The following is a 25,580-nucleotide window of genomic DNA, read 5'->3' as shown; positions in this document are numbered from 1 at the left end:
ATAAAAAATGAGTTGGATTTAGTTCACGGCATATCTGCTCCTTCACTTGCAACTATTTATAACTGGTTAAATGAATTTAAACGTGGTCGTACATCAACAAAGGATGAACCACGCTCAGGACGTCCTGTAGAGGTGACTACACCAGAAATGATCAATAAAATCCACGATATGGTGTTAAGTGACCGAAGATTAAAGTTGAGTGAGATAATTGAGGTTACAGGGATCTCAAAAGGTAGCGTCATTTCTATTTTACATGACAAATTGGGCATGAAAAAAGTTTCTGCAAGATGGGTGCCGCGTTTGCTCACAGTCGACAATAAACGCAATAGGGTGGTGGCCTCTAAAGCCCTGTTGTCGCCCATGCAACGCAATCCGGATGAATTTTTTCGTCGCTTTGTGACTGTAAATGAAACATGGATACACCACTATACTCCCGAGACGAAAGAACAGTCAAAGCAGTGGATTGCAAAAGGCAAACCATGTCCAAAGAAGGCGAAAACCGTAAAATCAGCTGGTAAGGTTATGGCTACTGTATTTTGGGATGCACGTGGAATTATTTTCGTTGACTATTTGGAAAAAGGAAAAACAATAACAGGGGATTATTATGCATCTTTATTGGACCAGCTAAAAAACAAAATTGAAGAAAAACGGCCTCATTTAAACAGGAAAAAAATCCTCTTTCATCAGGACAATGCCCGTGTTCACACATGTTTACGATCAATGGCTAAAATTGAAGAATTGAAGTTTGAATTGGTCGACCACCCACCGTATTCGCCAGATTTAGCCCCCAGTGACTTTTTCCTTTTCCCAAACTTAAAAAAATGGCTAAGTGGACAACGTTTTTTTTTCAAATGAAGAAGTCATCGATCGGACAAATGCTTATTTTGAGGACCTTCCGAAAACTTATTTTTCTGACGGTTTAAAAAAAATTGAGAAACGTCTAACCAAGTGTATTGAGCTCCAAGGAGATTATGTTGAGAAATAAAAAAAAAATACAAAAATAAAAACTGTTTTAATGCTTTTTTCTAAGGAATTATTGACCCACCCTCGTATGTACCACACCCAGTTGGGTAAGCCAGTTTCCATTCATTTTGTGTTCCCTGGTGAGATCCATATTGTAAACCATGAAATGGATTTGGTTATTTACCATTTTTTTTCCATATATCTTCAACTACTTTAATTAATTTAAAACAAAGATATAGGTAAATAATAATTGTATTCACAAGTTTCGCAATAAATATATAATTATCATTACACATATTATTATTGTCATAAGAAGAAAAACAGATTACTATTCAGTATGGACATAACTATGTAAGGGTTAAAAACTAGGAGAGACTAATTATATGAACGTATGGTAGGTAAGTAGGATAATTATTCCTATAGTCCAATCCTGGAGAAAATTATACATACTGGAGAAAATCCATTTAATTCAAATATATTGAATAAAACTTTCTTTTATAGAGTCTTAACATGAAAATTACGAAAAAAATACATGTAACCTCTAAATTTCATACAAACTTTAATAGAGAAGTACCTACTCCTATATTTCCTTGCATATCGAAATGGCACTTACATCAAACTGAAAACTGCTTTAGTGATTTTTATAAGGAAACCACAGAAGGCTTGATCTGGAAGAAGATTGGACAGGTTTGGTTTAAATGCTGTTTGTTCTTTTACACGCATAAAGTCTCATGACATCAAATCGCATAAAATTAATTATATAGATTATGGTGACAGTGGCTAGTATTGGTTTGTATCCTTTGTTTCTTTTGAGCAACCCTACGCATCCCAATTACTTGTTTGTCTACCCTTGGCCGCTACTGCCCCTTTACCTTACACCCACTTTTGAATAGTATAGCATTCCTCCGGGTTTAATTGCCTCTATTATGGGAATCACTGTTCAATACATTATAATCTTGAGAATGACCTTTGCAACAAGCCTGAATTGTCGAGGGAGGAAGAAAAAGGAATATCACACAGTGATATAAATACAGAAATTATTTAACTGTTATGTTTATTTGACAATTGATTATTTATTATTTTTTCTTGTTTTCTTTTCAGATTGAAATGCGTAGAGATTCTTTTGAATGGTTTAGACGAAAATGGGCAGGCGATTACAGAGTTCGAACTCAAGCTCGCACAGTACAACGATCTGCCAAACGACGCCGACCTCCTGAAAGACGTAAGTTTACTTTACAATATTCCAATAACATATTACAATAACACCTTTTAACATTGTTTAGTTTTTATGCACGGTCTGTCATCAGCAGTTGTTTAGCGTTTAGAGGCTAATTTTATTATAATATTTTTCGGATTCTTAGATTCATGAGGACTTGCTGCGCCTGCAAACGGCAGTCGGCCACCAGCAAATCCAAATGGACCAGATGAACGACGACGCGGAGAACTGCCGCCGCCTTGTGGAGAAGTCTCGCTTGGCGCTCCCTCATTCTTCGCTTCCACGCTCTTCCAAGTATCCCGACCTCGAGAGGATGGACAGAGACGTTGACAAACTCAATACTAGATGGAGCAATGTTTGTGGACAGCTGGTTGACAGGTATTTATACTTTGTCATTATATTTTATCTTTTATAGCATGTCATGGAGTTTTCCATTTAGTAACTCGCAGACGCTGCCAGGCCACTACTTTATTTACAAAATTAATGATTCTTAAAAAAATTACAAACAAGAATTTGGAGTTTAGAGTAGAGTAGCTACATTTAGTCGTCACATTTGTGAGGTTGTTTCACTAGCTGTGCGGGTCTTAGGAAATTATTTAAATCATATTATTGTCTCACTTCTTTTTACCCAAATTTGAGTAATTAACCTTTACCTTCACAAATGCCACAATTTAATGTAGCTACGCTACCTTTCTTTTAACGAAATGTTCCATCTTTTATACACCTGTGGGTCTATTCTGTACTTATCGACCGCTAAAGTGATAAATTGATTAATATTATCAAACTTAGGGTATGTTTGTATCAAAGTATTACCACATATTGCAACAATTACAACCAACTTATTGTAATTGTTACAATAAGTGCTAATACTTTGATACAAACCTACCCTAAGTTTGATAATATCTATCACTGTATCACTTTAGCGGTTGATAAGTATAGAATAGACCCACTGGTTTATAACAGTTAAAGAGAGTGGAGAATATTGGAAAGGTTTCTATTCAGTAATGGACGATGTACTCTAATAGGTATTGGACAGTATCTGGCGATGATTTAGTAGTATCTGTTTAATCCAAACTGTATGAAAATACATATTATGATATGGTCAACACCTTATATTACCGGCTAAAGTTTAATAACAATCTGCAACTCTCATTTTACTAACATTGGCATACTGGTGTAATTCATCTCATTTATAATAAGACGAAGACAAGACAAGAAGAAAATATGCAATTTTAAAAAACCTCGGAAACAGATTGAGAGCGTTCACCCGGAAAGTGAATGATGTGTTTTCAAGTCCAAGTTAGTTGATTTTTTTTAGAATTTTTCGATGTCTCGGTTGGTATGTTGAAAGTAGTTCTATATATTTTCAATAAACAAATTTTACATTTTTAAATGTTGCGGTCTTCAATATTAATAAAATAATCAGACGTTTGTCTTGCATGAAAAAAATTACTATGGAATATATGTATTTCTTGAATTTGAGTGTTCCGTTGTCCTTAATTTAGTGCCGATAATATTGTGTTTTGCTAAAGAAATATCTTATATTTTACCGAACGATTTTAATTACAGGTTACGAAGCTGCGAAGCCGCCTATCAATTGATGAAGAACTACCAAGCCGGCTTGGAGAAGGAAGTGGAATGGATAGATGACGCTTACTCCAAACTCCAGACGCAGCCGCCTGCCGAAGTCAAGCCAAAGGAAACACTCGACCAGACGAGGGTTAGTCTTGCTCCAAGCATAGCAAGAGTCTTTCTATTGCGTGTCATGATATTCTGACACGGAGCTTGGATGAAAACTTACTTGAGGCAAAAAGATAGAAAATCTGAAAACGTTTCACATTTAATGTCACTTGTTTTAACGTAATGACTTCAAATAATCTACCTTGTGAAATTTTGAGTCAGAATTTCATTTAACAGGTTCCTTGCATGGAATATTCTATTTCTCATGGCTAATTTTAAACCCCCAACCGCAGTTGAGAGGCTATATGCTTCTAATTAACGCGTTGTTGCTTTAAATCCATTGACTTGGTAATAAAGTTTTAATGTTGATTTTTCCAATCAATATTTGCATTTGGATTCATGGTATGCGCCCAACGAGCTTGACCAAAGTATTTCTACCCCATGATTAATTTTGTTTTAGACACCGATTATTTACTTCGAAAGTGGACATGCTAAATGCACTAATCTTATATTAAACAATTGCAATATTAATACCATATGGGAAGAATTACATATTATAGTTGATGGAATGAGAAGAGCGTCTCTTCATTGTTACATGATCGCAATTTTGCCATGTCTTCGTTTTCTCTCTAACATTTTGCCTCACTATGTATGTTGTCATTTTGATTACTTCATTTCAGCTGCATTATGCACTTTGAAGATTTGCTGCGGATCCTGAGTCACTCCAATATTTTTTTGACATAGTATCAGACGTATAATAATAATTATTTTAATAATATTCCAGTTTTCTCAGAATTATCGAGACATTGGGACTCCCCCGGCACAGCGAGATAATTTCAACATATAATTGCTTATTTTGATTCAATGCTTTGTTATCTTAGGATGGTGGAATCTATTCGTGACCTCTGGCTTGTGGCGTATTTTGTATTCATAATCTCAATAATTTTTATTATTTCATACTGTATTAGCTAGATGGAGTTGTACGCGGTATAATTTGGATAATTTCATATCATTGACTTTATTGTTTATTCAGAAACATCTGTAAAAACATTACTTAAATACTCCTTGTAATTGGCAATTGACTTGATTTATATTTTTTAGCACATTTTATGCTGTGATTATCATATTATTGAAAAAATACTCTCTACACTCGGCATGAATTAATATGCACCATTTTCCATCACCCTTGTACCATACAATCCTGATCGAATTTCGGTAAAAAAAACTGTTAAGTATTATATAAAAAAAATTGATAATCCCTTCTAACTGTATTTATTTATAATTAAATTAGTATTTGGGTTCAGATAACATCGTATTATGTTTTTCATTATGGGATATCATTTTTAACCATAACAGTAGATCAAATTAAATTCTTTAATTCAAAAACATGCAATATATTTTTATTATTTTTTAATTGTTTATGAATACACCAGAAATGAAATGAATTTTATTGTTTCAAAAAGAATTTCCTTTCTCTCCTAGGTCAAATAATAATTTTACTCGCGCATTTCTGGTATAATTATTTACATCACTTACTTTTCAAACTTTATATGTCCATTGGATAGCCTATAAACCGAAAATATTAAACAAAATTAGCGGGATAATGATCACATTAATTCTTCCCCCATCGGAAGAAATGTGATTTGTGCCCTTATTTTGAATATATTTATATTGAATATAATTTGACGAATTGTCTGAATACAAAGTTCGGATTGGGAGTTCTGACATATAAGGTTTGTAATGTTTGGAGGTGTGGACCGGTATAAAATGAATATTTAAAAATATAAGATCAATCAATTTTTAAAATGTTTGATTTTGTACCGAGTAAGTATATATTTTTAACATTAATAGTATTGTAGAAAGTTAAACCATTATTTAGTATGTAGTTGGGAAATCAATAATCTTGTATTATACAATATATTATAATAATAATACTACAATAAATGTTGGTATACTAATGGATAGTCACTTGTATTTTAGCATGATTTTCATACACAATATTAATGATATAATATTGTAAATATTCAATTTTTAACATGGATCCAATTGGAACTATAATTTAAATCTGGTGATTTTAAAAGAAGTTTTGTTTGAATTTTAAAAAAAATATATAAGTACTATTAAGTAATGACATAACGTGAATTACAAAATATATAAATACATTTGTATCAAGCACCAATGATTAATGCAAAAAATAATTGCGTAAATCCTGGGTGCCTAATAGAACATAATATTATTTATAAGATATTTGATAATTCATAATTTCGTTTATTTCAAAATTTTATCTTGAAATCACCAAAAACTCATTGATAATAAAATTTTAGGTAACATCCATGCATCCTAATTTATATTTTTTAATAAGTATGTATTATTTATTTAATAAAAAAAATATAATTTCTCCATTTAACTGTCAGAACAATATATTCAAGAGTACAGTACACCTATTCTTATTAAATTCTAAAAATCATAATTTTTCAAAGTATTTGTGATATTATTGAACTGAATTTTCTATGGATTATATTTTTTTTCTACATTTTGATAGTTCAACCAAAGCATCTAGACCGGTACCTGAGAAGCGGTAATGGCATCTATCTCTCATACACGATTCTCAGTTTGCATTTTTGTGCCGCAAGTGTCAATGTTTTTGTTCAACAACATTATGTTCTCATTTACTGTTAACTGTGATTTAAAAATACACAATATTAATTTTTTTATTATTAAAGAACATTATTTGTCTTGTAACTCATATACCTACATACAATCAATAATTTATTAAATCACAGAAAATGGTGTATTGGGTAATTAATTTTAATCAGCTGCATTCTTAAAATTCCCTTGAAACTATTTATCATGTGAATATTTTGTTATTTTAACCAATTTACTGCCAATCAGTTTTTCACATGATTTTGGAAAATGTGAAGGGTACTCTTTTGATTTTCAAGGGGTTTTTATGTTATGTAGTTGATTACTTAATACTCACAATAATAAAATTATGTAAAAGACACATTATCTAATATCAATTATTACTATTCTCAAATTCCGTTTTAATTGGTCACAGATTTTTAAAAGAAATTATCTACAAAAGAATGTTGTCAACATTAAAAATTTAAATCAATATCTTAATCTATTGAAATATCAACCATTTTTTTAAACTGTCATAAGTGGTTTATTAAAAAAAATTATAAATGTAGCATATTATACACGAACCACTTACATTTTCTCCGTACATGAGGCTTTGCTTATATATTTATAACTTGTTTAGGCAGTGCATTAATAGTGTCCTCTTAATTTCTATCGTGTTCTTTATAAGGAATAATGCAAGTCTTTTTAATTAAACTTAAACTATTTCTTATTTAAAACATTCTTCCGCCATTCATAAAATATCAAGTAACTAACGTTGTTACCTTGATTTTAATTATAAAAAAGCCAAACATTTCTTGATGGAATTTGATACACCTCAGATACGGTAGTTATGAGGAATTATTTTCATGGACACTTGGGTCAGTAGCACTGATTACGATCACTCGCTTGGCAAGCGAAAAATAGGTGTTCGAATCCCACTCAGTTCGATAGTTTTCTTAGATTCTTTCTAATATATAATATGTTTCTGAGGCTATTCAAAATGATATATTTTAAATAAGGATGTCTGTCATGGTATACTAAAATTACCTTGTGTAGACAGTCAATGAAAGAGACTCGTACGCTACGTTTGCTGCAAAAACGTTGATTCATGATTAAATAATCTGTGTCAGTTAAAACGGATTTCGAAAGTGATATTAATAAGAATAACAAAGATCGCTGGTCCACCGTGTACATTATATCTGGCAAATTAACACATGTATTGTTTTTTAACCGGCGGTTTTTGCAGAACCTCCTCGCTAGCGTAGTGGAGAGGACGCCTAAAATCGAGAAGGTTAACACGGACGGTGGGAGGTTCATAAGGGAATCGAAGGTAATTATTATTACTACCACCAACACTGGGTTAAATAATACCTGTAACAGTATTTATTCCCCAAAAAATGAATGTGTCTCATTTGAACCCAATCTCCCAATTAATTCGTCCTATTATGTCGTCAGCTCAATCCCTGGTGACAAATTTCCAATTTTCCTCTTTATATTTCATCTATTGTTTTCGTTAAATCTTAAGTAAGTAATTAATTATGATACGGATTTCTAATTTCCCTTGTGCATTTAACGCAATCATATTTAATATTATATTGTATCATAATATAAATTGAATTTCTCTTTGGGGTCATTCGTATATTACGTCACACCATAAAGGACCTCATATTATAATTTGATGATTTTTGACGAAGGGTATAGAGGGGTTGTTACCTCACGAAACCAACTGATTATAAACATACTTGTTTCTGAAAAAATAAATGAATTTGTTTTTTTAACGAATGGCAAGGAAGTTCAAATATGAAACATAATTTGATGGGGGGGGTAAAAGTAATTTTGTGATATCATTTATGAATGACCCCTTTTGCAGATTGCAATTACAACTGTGACCTGAATGCACAAACGAAATTCCGACTTTAATTAATGGTACAGATTCCAGCGTTGTTTAGTGTATCTATGTAAGATTATGTATGTAACGTATGATTTAGTTAGATTGTCTGAATGAATGACTGATGTGTAAAAGTCATCATAGATTTTTATTTTATTAGTTACTGATTTTACAGTGTTTGTTCGAGGGATGGAGATTTCGTGTATGAAATTGTTTCCGTGCAAATTCATCAGCTCACCCATATTGTCCATATGAAGTTATATCACGTTTCATAGATTGATTAGATTGATCATTATTTATGGATCCCAGAGGTCAGGTGACTTAAGTGAAATATTCTATTATTATGTATACCTACGTTACCTATCACAGTATGATATGATATTCAGTTAATATAATTTTCAATGCATTTTAACTGAAATAACTTTGTATGGTGCCTCTATCAAGAATGTTGCGAATTGCATTTCGTCACCTTACCTCTACGTCCATATTTGTTTTAATTTAAATAAAACAATATCATTTGTTTCATCATCAGTACGTTCTGCTTTTCTTTTTCAATATCATCTCATTTTTAGATTTCAATCTTCACTAAGTATATATTATAATAATGTGAAATGTCGGGAGTTTACTTTGCACCACTGAATTAATGCAAATTATTTCCAATACATTGCAAAGTAAATTCATCATATTATTATAAAAAAAATATATGTGATGGTTTAAATCAATATTTTCAAATTTATTTTATTTATGCATCACTTAATAAAATATTTTATCACCTACTCCTACTTCTCAAAATTATTATTTATTAAAAGGAGAGCTTTATTTATAGGAATTTCTACCAAAGAAAAAGCTTTTCACGGTCGATTAACTTATTAATAACCCTAATGGCTTTTTGCTACCTATTACAGAAAATAATCTAATTAAAGTTTTTTAATTCAGAAACTAACTTCAATACCTGTATGTAGTTAACAATGCAATCTTATCATACAGTGTAAATTAATACACTTTATTGATATTTGTATTTATTATTGGTATTTATATACTTCTTTTAAAAGTATGATTGAGGTGGGGTGATTTTCATAAATTCAATTTAGCTGTGCAATATTTTTGACAGCCATTTTGTCAAAAATTATCTTTATTTTGCATAAATCATATTATCAAAATTCATGGCATTTACAAATATATTTTTTTATTAGTCAAATTTGATTTTTTTGTAAATACTTGATCAAGCATGGCTTTTTCATAAAGTATGGCCATTGGAATCATCATCGCTTGATTTGGATGAATGAATATATTTTTTTAATACTACACAGTATTATTTGCTTTTGATTGAACATGATATCTGAGTGAATGATTTCGAGGAAAATTGAGAGAATGAAAATGAGTTTTGTTAATACTTAGATTTGAATCATTTTATTATCTACAAAAACTTTTATATTTTTACTGACAAACTCGTGTCATATTAGTTAGTTTTAATGGGTTAAAACTTACCAGTGGTGTAGACCGGACGCAATGAATGAAATAAAAATATGAGGGATATATTTATTTATACAGTTTTATTATGTATATCAAATAACAACAACTACCACTGTAGCACCCATATTCCTGAGTTACACATATTAACAGTGTGTTACCTTACTGTATTTGTTTACTATGGTAGCAAAAATCTTATTATTGTTTACTACAACTTATAGTCATAATATTAATGGTAATTTCATCTGAGTAGATGTATGCTACTCCTATATCTGGGACCAATGAAGTCTCATACATAAGAGAACATAAACTTTTTTTTGTATGTATAGGTAAAAACGAAATTATGCCATGAAATGTGTTTCTTAGTATTTCATAACAAATTATGTTGCCAATAATTTATTAATCAAAATGAAAAACGAAAACAATGACAGAATTAAAATTTTCATGTGAGTTACCTACCTCTCAGGTTCAAGTACCTGCAGATAATATGAATAATTCATTTTAATAGTCGCGTGAAGTTCATAAAAAAACTTTGTGTGCTCTACACTCAACATGTTATGTTACCCAATGCATACGGTTTTTTAATATATAAACTATGCACTGTGAATTGAATTTATACTGTCTCATAATTTTAGCGTTCAGTATTGGTACATTAATTATATAAATACAGAATGACTTAACGATTTAATTTTGGAACTTGGGTGGTATTGTGGTAATAATATAATTATTAAAACAGTAAGTTGCAATTGTACAAAATTGCACCGGGAATGTCATTGTATTAATTAACAAACATTGTAAATGACAGAATAGGTATATAGAAACAATTATTTAACGTAGTTAAAATAATATTTCTGTCATTTCAATCTATCACAATGACTTTTCGTTTAGCACTAATATGGTTGAGTAGCGAGAGATTTAGTATAAGTATACACTGAGAAAGTAAACATTTTAATTAGTTACCTACATGTTTTATTGCATTGAATTATGCTAAAGCTCTCGCTGATATAACTATATTGAATTCTAATTTTTAAAAACAGAATGGCATATTTGTATATCGAAAATAAATGGAATATTTGAACATTTTTTTGACTGCATCGACGATAAACAATTATTTTCCAACAATGAAATAGTGTAATGATAATGAATAACAAAATGAGGAAGTGTGGTAAAAATAGTGATTAATTCAACAGACGATGTTAAATCAACAATTTGTATCATTATTGTTAGTTCCATTTACGTTTAATACATGACTACGCCACTGTGATATATTTTTATCAACCCTTGAATTGCTGGTTGTCGTTTATGAAATTTCAATTAAATTCGACATACTACTCACATCTTCGTATTGATGTGTTTAATGCACAGATCTTTATCCAGTTTTGTCAAAGCCCACTATAATAGTCAGGCCGAACACGGAACTGTAAATTTCGATGGTAGTGCTAGTTCTAGCTCGAAGTTCGAATGCAATATAGTAAACTATTTGTAGAATATGATGATTGTTGCATATTAAAATAAATGGTAATAATTTAAACGAAATATGCAATCGACAATCTTCATTTATTGCGAACAGGTTACTGCGTTGCATTCGAAGATAATCAATAACTAGCAATTCCATCGTAATTCGAAATTCAGTGCCACGCCTTTGGTTTCGTATGTTTTGAGCAAAATGAATCGATTGAAGATCGAATGGTAATTGGACATTATTCGAATGTCTTTTCAGATACCATTAGGTATGGTACAGACGGGTGTTTTGTGTATGACAACTGAACTTCGATAAAAACTGAACATATAATATCTGTGCACTAAACCTAACTAAACCATCGATTCAGTATTCAAATGAAATGTTTATAATTGGTGGCGTTCAAGGATCGATAAATAATATAACACTAATAATATAAATTTATTTCACAATAATTTTTAACACCTTCTAACCCCGTAACCCGTCCGCGTAACCCGTCAATCGCCGCGCCCAGATATACTCGTCACGGTGCCAGCGCTACGCCGAATGGCTGAGCGAGGAGGTGCACCCGTCGATGGATCCGCCCTCGAAGGAGGCGGCGGGCGCGACCGGTGCTGAACGCGTGGCCAGGAAGCTGGACGAGCTGAACGCCGGCCACCAGCGGCTGCTCGACCTGCTGTACGAGCGGCTGCGGAGGATCGCTGCGGCAAACCCCGGGGACATCGTCACGTTGGTGAGTCATTTTTCTATCTTATTCGTAAGCATTTTATGGCCGTTTTAATATCATAAGCTATTGATTGACAATATTTTGCACCCTCTACCCCAACTAAATAACTGTCGCAAGTAAAAATCGGTTAAACTTACAAAAAACAACTAGGGTTATCATAAATCCTGGTTATTAGAAAAGAAGACACCTAACTGAAAATTATTGCTAAAATGTTTAAATTATTTTTTCTAGTTGTGTTGTATTAGTAGTATACCTACATATATCTGTTTCCAAATTACTTATGTTTAGTAAAAGAATGTTACATTCTCAAAAAAATGTTTATTAAATATTTAGCAAGTACCTTACCTACGTTGTTTACTTACTTTGGATAAATCTGACATCTGTTAGGTTAAAATTAACTTAACTCACTTTAATCACTTTAGGATGTAAAAATTACTAAGTACTTAGTTTATTTCGTCGTAATTAGATAGCACGCACATGACTTAATTGGTAAAGTACATTCGCGCGCATTCAGTGGATGCGGGTTCGAGTTTTGCTGGGCGTCGTATTTTTTATGGTTCTGTTTTGTTAAGATTCGACAAACGTTGAATATTTTTCCATATATCATTCACAGTCTATACTTCTGGGAGTAGTCTATACTACTCGTTCGATTTACTGATTAATTCTATGGTTCATTTGATCTAGTTTCAAGTGCTAGTTTAAAAATCAGCCACTTACCAAATGTTTTTAATTTTCATGGCCGTGTCAAGGTTAGAGTTTATTTATAAATCGCGTGACTCGACTATCCACGTTATCTAATGCCGAAAGTTAATATTTCTGTAGAAGTGTTTTTGACACGAAACAAAATGATATACCTACCGATGGTCATACAGTTGGCACAAAAGTACTCAAACATTAATATAAAAAATAATGGAACAATATAACCTTGAACATGTATAATAATTATGCAGGGCATTGCGATTATTGTTACGGTTACTGTTTATCGACTGCATTGACATCAAGCCTATTAGTTCGCTTTCTCTCGCTCGGCGCCGCTCCGACTACGCCTTGTCGTCTGTCAAAACAGTTGTACTTCATGCTAATGTGGTATCTATATCAAATAGGTTTTATTAACATAAGTATATAACTTGAAATTAAAATAAAGATGATTACTAATTATAGTAAGTAGAGCTCGGAAAATAAACGTCGATTATTGTGAGGGCTCTAAATGGACCGGAGCGCCGTTCCGGTTCATAAAATTCTCAAAATTATCGCTGCTCCGTCTTGTGTAAAAAATAATTTGACTGTCTGAGGTAGACAACAAAAAATTTTTACACACTTATTTTTATAAAATACACATAAAATTAGAAAACTATGTATTTATCTATGTAAATATTTTCGTAAAATTATCCAGCTTTCCGGTTCGTAAAATTTTCCATTTCGAGTGTTTAGTTTAGATACATTATAGTGCGGGGGGGAGGGGCAGGCGAAGAGAATTGATTTGAGTATTTTTTTCAGTGCTAGCGAATTTCTGCAAATTTCCGGACTCATTTTTTTTAAATCGCTAGATTTTATAATCTCGGGATTATGATTTATGTCGTATTATGCGCATTCTGAGATCCAGGGATTAGTGGAAACATTAAAAAAAGGATTGCCCCTTCAACTTTTGCCTCACACGTAGGTGTATTTTATTCTACATATATTGTGTATGGATACATTTTTTTAAATGTATGATTATTGACGTAGTTGAACAAAATATCAAACAGTGGCTGTCTAGTAGGTATAGCTTATATTATGGCATCATTTAGGGGCGGTATTGCGGCAAAGTTGAGTACGCTTTGTCACGTAGGAATCAAGTCGTATAGAATCAAATTTAACGCAGAACCACTTATTTATTCACCTACTTCTCGCTTAGTATATTTTTTTGTATATTTCGTATAGTAAAATAATATGCAAAATTTATCAAATTATACTCAAAAACATTTAAATATTATAACCTCACCCGCTTAGTTAAGTATATATACTCCCGAGTGGCATAATGGCCAACCTTGAAGTCATAGATAACGGGTTTGGATCCTGCGTCTGACAAGAAAATCGCGTAGAGCTGCTAATCAAAAAGATTTTTGATTAAAAGACATTTTAAAATTGGGATTAGAGATTCTTTTCAATGTTGTTTTCAGCGTCCCAAAAATGCGTCAGAAAGCATTATTTCGTGGCGTAGTTACAGCTATTTATATAGGGTACATAGGTACAGGTACACTACCAATAGATAAAGTTCTTATTTCAAATTATTGTTACAAGTAAATGGTCACACGCTCTTTGCACAAACTGAGCATATTGGTTTTCCATTGTGTCTTTGATTTAGATTTTAGACCAAAGACCACGATAACTTCTCACGAAAAACCTGTTTATAGACATAACCCACATGCTCCGCTTCTTACGAGTGTAAATGGTAATTTACCTTTTTTCATAATATTAAATATTGGTTTTTTTCTAAATAGATGTTTGACCTCTAAAATTTTCAAATCTTCACATCGTTGCCGTCTTGTGTTTTTAATTGCTTATAAATTAATGTTTTCTAAGAACATTAAATTTATATGAACCATAATCGTCAAGGCCATGCCATGTCTGAGTATTTTTGACTTTTCCAATGCTATTCAGATTCTGTTTATTTTATGGTTTTTTCTGCATTCCCGGATTGTGGATTTTGAATATTATTAGGATTTTGGACTATTATCAACATTATATTAATTATTAATTAACTATTTCTTTTATTCAAACGAATAATTCACAAGATTTAAGAATATATCATTCTGATTATTGAACATTATATAATTTAGAAAAACACTAACTGAGAGAGTATATCACAACCAATAGAAAAAACTTTTTTTTGAAAAAAGTAAGCCAACCGGTCGGGAATCGAACCGGCATCTCCAACGGGTAAACGCCCCAAACTCGTCGCATTCAGCCATTATGCTACGGAAGACATACTAATGACGACAATATTTAAGCTATTGGCTATTAAATACCTACCACTCAGCGCTCTTCGAAATCATGTTACTTCGGCAATCGATTTTTGTTTATTAAATCAAAGTAGGTAGTTATGTTACTATTACAACGATTACTAACCGACGTCTAGGAATTTCTCCAATTTGTAATAGTAATATTAAGTGTTATAGCAATACGAGGTTCAGTTTTTATCGTGACACTTCAGAAATGCGAGAAGTAAGAATGACGCAAAATCCCAGTTAAAAGTCTGGCAATAAAAACATAATGTATCAACAATAATTAGTAAAGTCTGGTTATATTTTGGTAGGGAAGGAAGGCGGAAGTGTTTCAGACGTATATTGGCTTATTTAAGCTTTAGACCAGAGGGGGGCAAACTGCAACCCGCGGGCCGCATGTGGCCCGCCGGGTATTTTTTTGCGGCCCGCCATCATTATCTGTACTTATGATTACGAATAACTTTTTTATAATTAAAAAAAAAATATTGACAATAGATTAAAATTTGTTTAGCAATAGTACGCGATCCATTTTCAATAGATATTATTAGTGTCCGACAGAACTACAACTTGAGATTATTGATCTGCAGTGTGATACTGATTTAAGAGAATTGCATCGCCGTGAAGAAATCTCCAAATTTTCACAATGCTCTTAATTCAGATAAATTCGACCAACTTAAAGATTATGCAAGAAAAATGTTCGTTATTTTTGGATCAACCTATATATAAGAACAAACATTTTCGATCATGAACCTCAATAAAAATTCTTTACGATCAAATATTATCTCCGATGCCCATTTACAAGCAATTTTGAGAATATCAACTACAAAATTAACACCTGAATTTAAAAAAATGTACAACAGTTTCATTCTTCTCATTAATTTTTTTGTAATGTTTATTTTTCGTGATAATAAATAGTGTATATCTAAAAATGATATTTTACTTGCGGCCCGCCGCTCATTTTGAATTCTTGAATTTGGCCCTCCATCCAAAAAGTTTGCCCCCCCTGCTTTAGACCATTCAGCTCATAACGGACTGCACAACTGTCCTCCAGGATCTCTATCCCGAAGTTTTTTTTCTCCAGTCGGTCACCTTCAGTCCCTCATTGTCGTTGTCCGTCCATCTCATACGGATATATTGGACTTGAATTAGTCGAAAAACTCGTATTCGTACGGTTGTGCCACCTTGAGCGGTGTTTTTTTGAGAAAATATGCATGTAAGGTTGCAATACAGTACAGCGTCATAGTGACGTATCGTAATAAAATTACTAGACATGCATTTTAATAAAAAATAAAATACACTAGGTACACCACAAATTGTCGTCGAGTTATCTAAACTAGATGTCATAGTATTATGCTGGGTCCACACCGAAAACAAGTCGCGCGACAACTCGTAAAATTTTACGATAAGCATGATAATTATCGTAAAATTTCTTAAGCAATTATGATAATTATCGTAAAATTTAACGAGTTGTCGCGCGACTTGTTGCCGGTGTGGCCGCACTTTTATGGAATTAATGATTGCGTAATAAAATGTTAACGGTATTATGATGTCATAAAAAATAAATGTCATAACAATGATGTGAAGTACTCTGCAAATGAAAGTGCAATACGAAGTTAAGTCCTTTTTTTTTGTTTCAATTGCATACATTAAGGCTCCATCTCTATAGAAGAAGGTTTTTCAATATCTATGGAATTAACATAAACAAAGCTTATCAAGTTGTTTACATTTTGATTATTAGCACCATCTGTAGTCGTCAGATCGAAATGGTTTTTGCTCAAATGGTATAAAATGAATTGAGAATTCCCCAATTTTATTTAGACCCCTATCATTTCAAGTTTTTCATTTAAAAATTGAATACGCTAATCACGGACCACAAAATATACAGTCGCAGCTTCCAAGCATTTAGCTTATTTGTTCATTTCATTGACGTGATAAATAATAATTTATTACGATATGCCTTTAAATAAATAAAAAAAAATATTTCTGATGGACGTCATGCCTTTAAATAAATAAAAAAAATATTTCTGATGGACGTCATAATTTAATAATATATATATATTAATTCGAATGTTACAACCACTGGCCTTTAATGTTATAAAATAATTATGACAGCTAACCCGCATACAACCTGAAACGTCAATTCTACCCCAAGGCATATTTCCATATTTTTTTTTTAAATTTAAACCTGTTAAATGTCGGGAGTTAATTGCCGGCCACAGACGGACAGTTCTCGTAACAGGTTGAACATGCCAGTTAATAACTATACAGTTATCTTTGGTAGATAATCTGCGGCGCCCATAGACGGACACTTTTCGACCTTTCAGATATGTGCCATGTTCAAACTGCCAGCGACCCCCCACTCCCGTGTTTTTGTAAAACTGTTGGAATTTCAACTAGCCGAAAGTTCTCGTTTGACGTTAGATGCTGGTAACGTAAAGTAGGAGTAGCTGGCGCGATTTGGCGGCAAATTTTGACAGTTCTGTCATAGTTCGTTCGTAAGAAGTATATTATTTTTGTTGCGTGTTAGTTCTTTTGCGAGATACTCATATTATATAATTACGAATATTGTGGTGTCAACTAGGTACCGCAAACAATATTTTCCACTACTTAAATGTAAATAAAAAAATAAAATGTAAACTTGATGTAAAATAAATCTAGACAAAAGAAATATGTACTTACGTAAATTTAGTATTAAGTTAATGTTATAATATGTACCAAATTAATAGATATTATTCAAAACCAATAAGTAAATTGTTTTGGTGATTGAATAAAACATATTACACAAATTTAATGTATATAACCCTGATTTAAATAAAACAATACGTATGTATTTTATCTTAATTAAATTTTATTAAAACAACAATAAGTATACTATGAATAATTTATTCAAAATAAAAGAATCTGGACATATATTTACACAAACAATAAATTGTAATCATAATAAATCTAACAAAGTAAAAATATTCGTAGATCAATCGTTCGTTCAAGTATACCCTACTTAAAACTAATTTAACACATGGTACCCCTGTGTATGATCTCGGCGAACATAACCTCCATAGTTTTTGACACTTGATCTGCCACAGACAATAACTGTACGTATATGGGCACGTCTGTTGACAGTTCGACAGATTTAAATGGGGTAGTTAAACTGATCTGTGGTGTGTCCACTAACGTACAGTTATTGAACAGTTATTGTCTGTGCCATGTTCAAACTGCTACGAGAACTGTCCGTCTATGGGGGCCTATTTGCATGCCGCACCCGGTGGGCCGCGTATTTCTATGAAAAAGTAAAACCTTATAAACATAATATCTTTTTTAAATATTTTCAAAGTAAGTACATAATATATATATATATATATCATAAACACTTGTATTTCAGTTAAATATTTCACTATGATTCCAAAAGATAGCAATGCTGATAAATTGATTATTAATACAGTGTTATAAACATTAGAATTAATAATTATTATAACTGCACGGTCATCTGCTCTGGGTTCTTAACGTATTGCGACTACCAGCTAATCAAATTGCTTCTTCGGATCGCGCCTACATTATACTACCATTTCTTGTTTAAATGCCCATTTTATGTTCGTGTTAATTGTATTTTCATATTTAGTGTCCAGTAGTCTATAATGCTTACAATATTGTTAACTTTTCGATTTAAACATATTACGGGGTACAGTGGCCTGGTGATACAGTTATTTTTAAGTACGTGGAATATGTACCACTGACTTACTGGTGGACACGGTATCTGAAGACATCTACGTCTGCTAATACATTTTTTCCCAAAGAGATGTTTACAGATGAATCTAGTTAAAATATGTTAACTCTACCGTCATTACAATAAATGTGCATATTGCAAATTCATGTGTTTGCAGGATTGTTGTCTTATTTTGCTAACCTGTTGGTCAACACATATAATGTATATATTGTACGTGGTTGTAAAATGAATTCAACATATGATGCAATAAGGAGTGTCTTTTAAAATTTCGCGTTTAAGTCTTTGACTTATTCTGCAAATGTGTCCAATTTAAATGGGTATTTTTACGTAAGCCTGCGTACATTGCAGGAAACAATGACAATTATCAATAATCAAATTACAGTAATATTCCACCCCCTAATATCCCACAATGTAATTAACTTCGTACGGTTATATCGGGTTAATATTTTTCATGCGCATGCGCCTTTGATCGCCGGTCCATGAATAGATTTATGAATGAACATAATAATTAATTATTGTATTTCGATCTCTTTATAACTAAAATTTTAATGAAGAACAATTTTTTTCAGCCGGTAACTCGTCCGTTTTTTTGCTAAAGGAAAATGTAGGCGTATTAAAGTCACGATGTTTAGATAATTATTTGCTGTTTATATATTGTATGTACCTATATTAAAAATAATAAATGTACTTCCTATGTACCGGAACCGATGCGTATAGTTATTAGTGATTAAAAATATACTTACAATTTATTTTATCTGTATTTTTAGTAGTAGGTGCATGCCTTCAATCCTTCAACCCTTTTAAGGATGTAGAAAGTATACCTACTTATACTTAATAAAAACGTCGAAGAAAACCTTATTCTGTGTATAGAGACGAAACCTAAATATATATTTGTGGTACCAACTGATATAATATTAATGTCAATTAGTAAATTAGCTTGAGTCATTTCACCTTTAGATTATTTTAATTTAATTTAACAAAAAATCCCACTGATTATATACGTGTAGTCTTAGATCTTAGACCCACGGTGGCCGCGTGGCTTAAGCGTTGGACTATAAAGCCGTGGGTCCCAGTTTCGAATCCTGGGTCTGGCAAGTACACATATTGTTTTTCAATTTGTGTGTGTCAGGGTATGGACCTAATAGGTTGAGCAAGTGGCTGACATCCATTTCTCGTAAAAAACAAAAATCTGTCAATACAAACCTCCACTCTGTGGAGGCCCATATGATCCTATCAGGATCGGACATGGTCGGAAAAAAAAAGTCTTAGATTTATTTGCGAGTAATTTACTGATATAAAAATGCCTTATACAAGCGTAAAAATCATTTTTTTTCACAATGCACTATTAGGTGGATAATATGGGTATGGAATTCATAAACTGTCAACATGACAGTAGAAAAAGTAAATTTAATACGGATGGTTTTATTAGTTATAATTGGACATAATATAATATTATTATCATTAGGTTAGGTTAGGTTTTGTAATTCTGAATTCAACTGAATGTCCATTTTGAGGTTAGCTAACAACTTTACTGTCAACAAACTATCACAAATCAACAATCGACCATTGCCTGAGACCCAAGCACGCATCAAATAATACCCTTTAATAAAATTCTTCCGTTATCATATTATAGTTCTAGATTTTTTTGATTGGTATATTTTTATATAATCAATGACATTTGACACATTTGGTTAGTTTGATTAGTTGCAAAAAACACCACCGGAGCGCGACCATCTATTTTGATCAATGCATGAGCATTTTTGACACATTTGGTTTGGTTGCAAAAAACACCACCGTAGCGCTACTATCTAATTTGCCCAGTGCATGAACTAGGCAGAAAAAATACTGCCAAATTCACGCACTCGGCAGATATTTGCCTAATTCATGAATAATGCAACGGGTTTGCATTTTTCATGATTTAGGCAAAATTTTTTCCCCTTTCATGTAATAGTAAATTTCGCACATTCGGCGTAACATATATATTTTTTTTTAAAAAACGACACTGAATATCAAGTTCTTTCACGCAAATACATTTAAAATCTGTTTTTAACGTATTTTGATTGTATAAATAAATATATGCCTACCTACTTGAGATTGACTAATTTATTCAAGTGCTTATGTTAACGTTACCAACGGTCACTAGAGTGAGATCACTGACTATTTTCACGACTTCGTAGAAACGTTCATGGAACGTCATTCGTGCCAGTGGTACCTATTGGAACATTATAAATTATTTCTGATCTGGGCAAGAATCTGAAACCTAATCAATTTTCTACTCCAATATTTCGTGAACCCTTATGATAAATTTATAATATTGTTAAAAACGTAAGAATTATTATTTAATTTATCATCTACCCCCACCCCAACTGGTTCAGAATTTAAAAAAATCGCGTTTTTTTCGTTGATCCCAAAACAGTTTCTGTCATTCTGTTAATGTAACTCATTTCACTCACAGAAAGCCCTTTTCTCTTGATGCCCACCTCTATCGAAGTTTGTAGTACATCTCACTGCCATTTCCCGGTCATATCAGATCACCAATGTTTTGCACAGTGAGCACTTATATAATATTATAATGTGTCGTATTAGTTTGATTAATATTTCTCATTGCGGAAAGCCTACAGCTTTTATACGCGAACCTCGTGGCTAGAGTTGGGTTTCGAGAATTTCCCGACGTGAATTCTCGAGAAATTTTCGAGATTTTCCATCCCGAATCTCGAGAATTGAAATTTTAACATTTCGGGAAATCACGGATCTAGAGAATCTTTTCTCGGGATTGGGGATTTCTTTATTATCAAATATTAATTGAAAAAAAACGATTTTCTATATTAAAAAAGTGGACAGAAAACATTAAACTTTCAAAGATTGATCGGGGCATTTAACACAATTAAGTCAACGTCGACTCAAAATGAGCGCAGTTTTTGCAACATCAGGGAATTTTGTGCTCAACCGGCGTACGCAAATGTCAGACGCAGCGAACACAATCTGTGTTTTTTGAAATTCTATTTTAATAAGTAACGTTTTGAATTATTTTTGTTTTCCTACTTCTATTTTGTTTGTCTTCTTACATAAATAAAAAAAATCATATTTTTTTGAAATTTGCCTGTTTTTACACTGATTTTAGGATTTTTACAGATTTTTTAAAACCTCTCTTTTGTTGACTTTTCTTATATGTATATAACAGCTCCTCTCTGTGTAAACTATTCGGTATGCCACTGTATATGCAACGTCCTCAGAGCAAGGTGTTCCGACTGAATAACACCAATTTATCACATAGTGCGGCGCGTATTGCTGGATGGTGATGTCACAGTGTCAAGGAGACGTTTTCAATGGCGGCCTACAGTGGTCACATAATAGCGAAAGTGAACCATAGAAATAGATTATTCAATTTAAAAACTCTGTACGCATTCATGACCCATTAATGGTACTTTCAACGTTACCAGATAATATTATAATTGAATAAAATAATATTTTTAGGAAGGTAAGTGAGTAATCAGTAGTTATTAATACATATACCTAAGTGTTTAAATGAAATAAGTAATAGGTATAAAGTAATAGCTCTCATTTAGAATAACGTAAGTACTAAATTCTAAAACTCTTGCGACTTCCCAATGATTTCATCAATCAATAAAGTCTGCTTCAAGAAAAAAATAGTCTGATGTAAGTACTTAAAAACATAGGTAGGTACTCTCGTTAATCAATTAGATCAGTGATAATCTAATCTCTGGTAAGTTGATACACAAACAATTTGAGTAGGTAGGTACACGTTGAACTTTTTCGTGATTAAATGATACATGCCGTCGTGTCAATATTTGCTATAATGTTGTGCACGGTTTAACTAGGCTGCAATAATTAGTTCAAAATTAACAATTTCAGTAATTAACAGTATGTGTTCTGATACAACAGTTTGGATACTGGATATCAACGCTGGGTAGCGATTTATCGTACTTGCGATATTCCCATGGACAAGGGTCAATAGGAGATTATGTAGGTTCCCTAAACAGCAGATGTTCCACAAAAACATTATAACCACAGAACAGATAATACATAGAATACCGATAGTCTATATTCAATACGCCACATCTTGATGCAGGGTTTTGAATGTGTGAGTGTCCTACGAAAACGAAGCACGCATTATGCACGTGCAATAGTGTGTGTAATACACCAACATTAAATGAGCGTAAATGCATAAACCGAGAGCAGTTTTTAGTATTCGACGTAAAACTTATTCTTAACACGTGTGTAAGTTTACCCCAGATTCTTCCTTACTCGAGACGGTTACCTGCTTCGCCTTACCCGTTATGTATTTCAGTTCCCATTATTTCTGAGTTCCCTGATTATAACTATCGATCCATGATATGAACATCACCATTCATATTATTACACTCTCCACAACTTGTGGAAACATAGCTAGTTCTTAAAATTACACAATAAAGCTAATCTATAATCAATACTTTCTTAATCTAAAAGTCTCCCTTGTTTATTTATATCGAATTGCTATAATATTTAACAATATAACATAATACTGTGGGAATTCGGTCAGTTATAAAAATATACCTACTGTACTTTTCGTCCACGTGATAATATTATGTACTATAGTATTTTTAACCCTTTACTGCATAGTGTCGCAAATTTGCGACATTTCAAACTATTTCGATATAGCCAATGCCATCTGTGTAAATTATCAAATAATATCCTTTTTCGATGCCTAGTAAACTGTTTTACCATAAACATCCTACTTTACCGATTTTGTTTGGACATTTCAAGAAATAAAGCATTTCTGCATTATAGTCTATGCATTTCTGCTTTGACAGTTGACGAATTCGTATGTACGCGAAAATCCGCATTTGTAAATAAATGAAACAAAATGTACAGAAGATTAAAATTGGTTAAATAAAAATATCTACACATCAAATAAGGTGTGTACATTAGTTTTTTATGATTGTTGTCATTAGGTTTTGTATTTTGTCGTACTGAAATGTAAGATTTCCTAATGTCGTAAATCTGCGACACCACGCAGTAACATACAAAATTTAATGTAATTTTTGAAAAAAAAAATATTTTTCCTTCATTCACAAGGCATTTTGACAAAAAAAATTAAAATTTTCAAAAAAAAAAATCATGCAGTGAAGGGATATATTGTTAATCTTAACTTGATCGTCTGCTACCCGATTCCATTTGGTGGAGCTGCATTGCAATCGTGGAGTGTTTATAAGTCACGTCTTAATTATACACATAGTGGGTACCTACCGGCAAAAATGTTATATATATTTTTTTTGTTTCTTTATTAAACACGACAACAGGCCGTGAAGCCCAATAATAGTAGTACAACTCCCAGGCTTGAGGAATTTACATATTAGAATTAGATTATGTAAATATATTTTGACCTCACCGGGATCGAACCAAGAACTCCGGGATGGAAGGCCAGCGCCTTACGCACTCCGTAGTGCAATTTTATCGTTGAAATACCGACTATAATTTTCATAGAAATAACATAATTAGTATTATGTACGGATGACATTTACACAGAAAAACATATGGTTCTAAAAGGAAAATTTGCAATGAATAACCAAAAAATCTGACATGACAGAAATATTTTGAAAAAAATTGGGTTATGCAAGTAAATATAGGGTCTTTAAACTACTAAAGGGTACTTACTAAAAAAATATAAAAATGCGAAACACTGGATTGTAGATCATACTGAAAAATCAAGGTTGTAATTTATTTTTATTGTTTTGGGTGAAAAAAATGCATGCAACAAATCTGTTTTTACAATCCTCCTTGTGGTGGATCATATTATTATGCTTTGATTTATATGATTGTACATACGTAATATACCTTATGTTTTCATAGTTTGATAATATGACACCTTGAGCATACCGTTAAAATAGTTATCGAGAAAAATGAACGATTTTTTTATTCCAAACATTCTTCTAACACGTCTTCTGATTGCTGATAACTTTATGATGTTGCATGGTTGCAAATCAATCGTCCCGCAGTGTATTATAAACGTAGGTCTTCTTTGATGCTAAAATAACCTGAATTATGTTAATTTATAGGTGCATGATTTTCGGCAATAATTCACGCCTATATGTCATGATCGTTAAACACATTTAAGCCTAAGTGAGATTTATTGCATTTTTTTATTGTCCATGATGACAAATAAAACTCTACCTACATTATAGTAGTGAATATTATGTGCTCTAATTGGCTGAGAATTTAAGTTTTATACAGTGCAATCCTACAGTAGGTATGTATTGCTACAAAGCACGATTCTATTCATATATGAATATAAAATGATACAAAAGTAAGTAAATTTCATAATATAATAATTATGTACTTATTAGCATCTATACATCTTGTGAGATTTCATTTAAAATTTCTTTTCATGTGAGTAGGTAATTATTATTTATAATATGTAATTTATAATGTGTGTCTGTGATGTCCAATTTTTATCTGTCAGGTCAGTTACGTTTATTTCTTTTATGGCTTTTACACCTTACTATATCACGTTGCGCATTTCTCAAGTTTTGGATTTATCTTACTTTTATGCTTCAAATTCAAGTCTCACAATAGATTAGCCCCGTAGGAATCGAGTCTGATTCTTGATTGAGTGAAATTCGCTTTCGATTTTTATTTCCTTATGGTACGTTTACATCTGACACTTATACCGTTATACTTATTTTATGTGTCGGACATAAAATTTCATTTACTGTTTACACCTGCATGGATCTGACATAAAATTTTGGTATACTTCTCGTTGAAATAAAGTCTCGACACTTTATTCAATGGCAACATTGGAATAAATATATGCGGTGTTTACATATGATATTGTAATTTATTCGGACACTTA

At 32.1% G+C, this 25,580-nt stretch overlaps 1 protein-coding gene across 25 annotated transcripts in view; it reads left to right on the top strand.

Moving 5' to 3' along the window:
• Positions 1 to 25,580, top strand: part of shot (dystonin-like protein short stop) — a 572,629-nt gene that overhangs the window by 426,243 nt on the left and 120,806 nt on the right. For all 25 annotated transcript variants that reach the window (XM_085960986.1, XM_085960985.1, XM_085960962.1 and 22 more), the window contains exons 23-27: positions 2,065 to 2,185; positions 2,325 to 2,557; positions 3,749 to 3,899; positions 7,728 to 7,811; positions 11,813 to 12,031. In XM_085960986.1, coding sequence (XP_085817112.1) covers positions 2,065 to 2,185; positions 2,325 to 2,557; positions 3,749 to 3,899; positions 7,728 to 7,811; positions 11,813 to 12,031 — 808 coding nt within the window. The remainder of the gene's footprint in view (positions 1 to 2,064; positions 2,186 to 2,324; positions 2,558 to 3,748; positions 3,900 to 7,727; positions 7,812 to 11,812; positions 12,032 to 25,580) is intronic.

The sequence above is a fragment of the Rhyacophila brunnea genome, unplaced genomic scaffold, assembly GCF_057557595.1.
Source record: "Rhyacophila brunnea isolate RB1 unplaced genomic scaffold, BYU_Rbru_1.0 scaffold_12, whole genome shotgun sequence".
NCBI classification, from domain to species: Eukaryota; Metazoa; Arthropoda; class Insecta; order Trichoptera; family Rhyacophilidae; genus Rhyacophila; species Rhyacophila brunnea.
The sequence above is the reverse complement of the archived record's forward strand: the minus strand, read 5'-3'. Positions and strand labels throughout refer to the sequence as shown.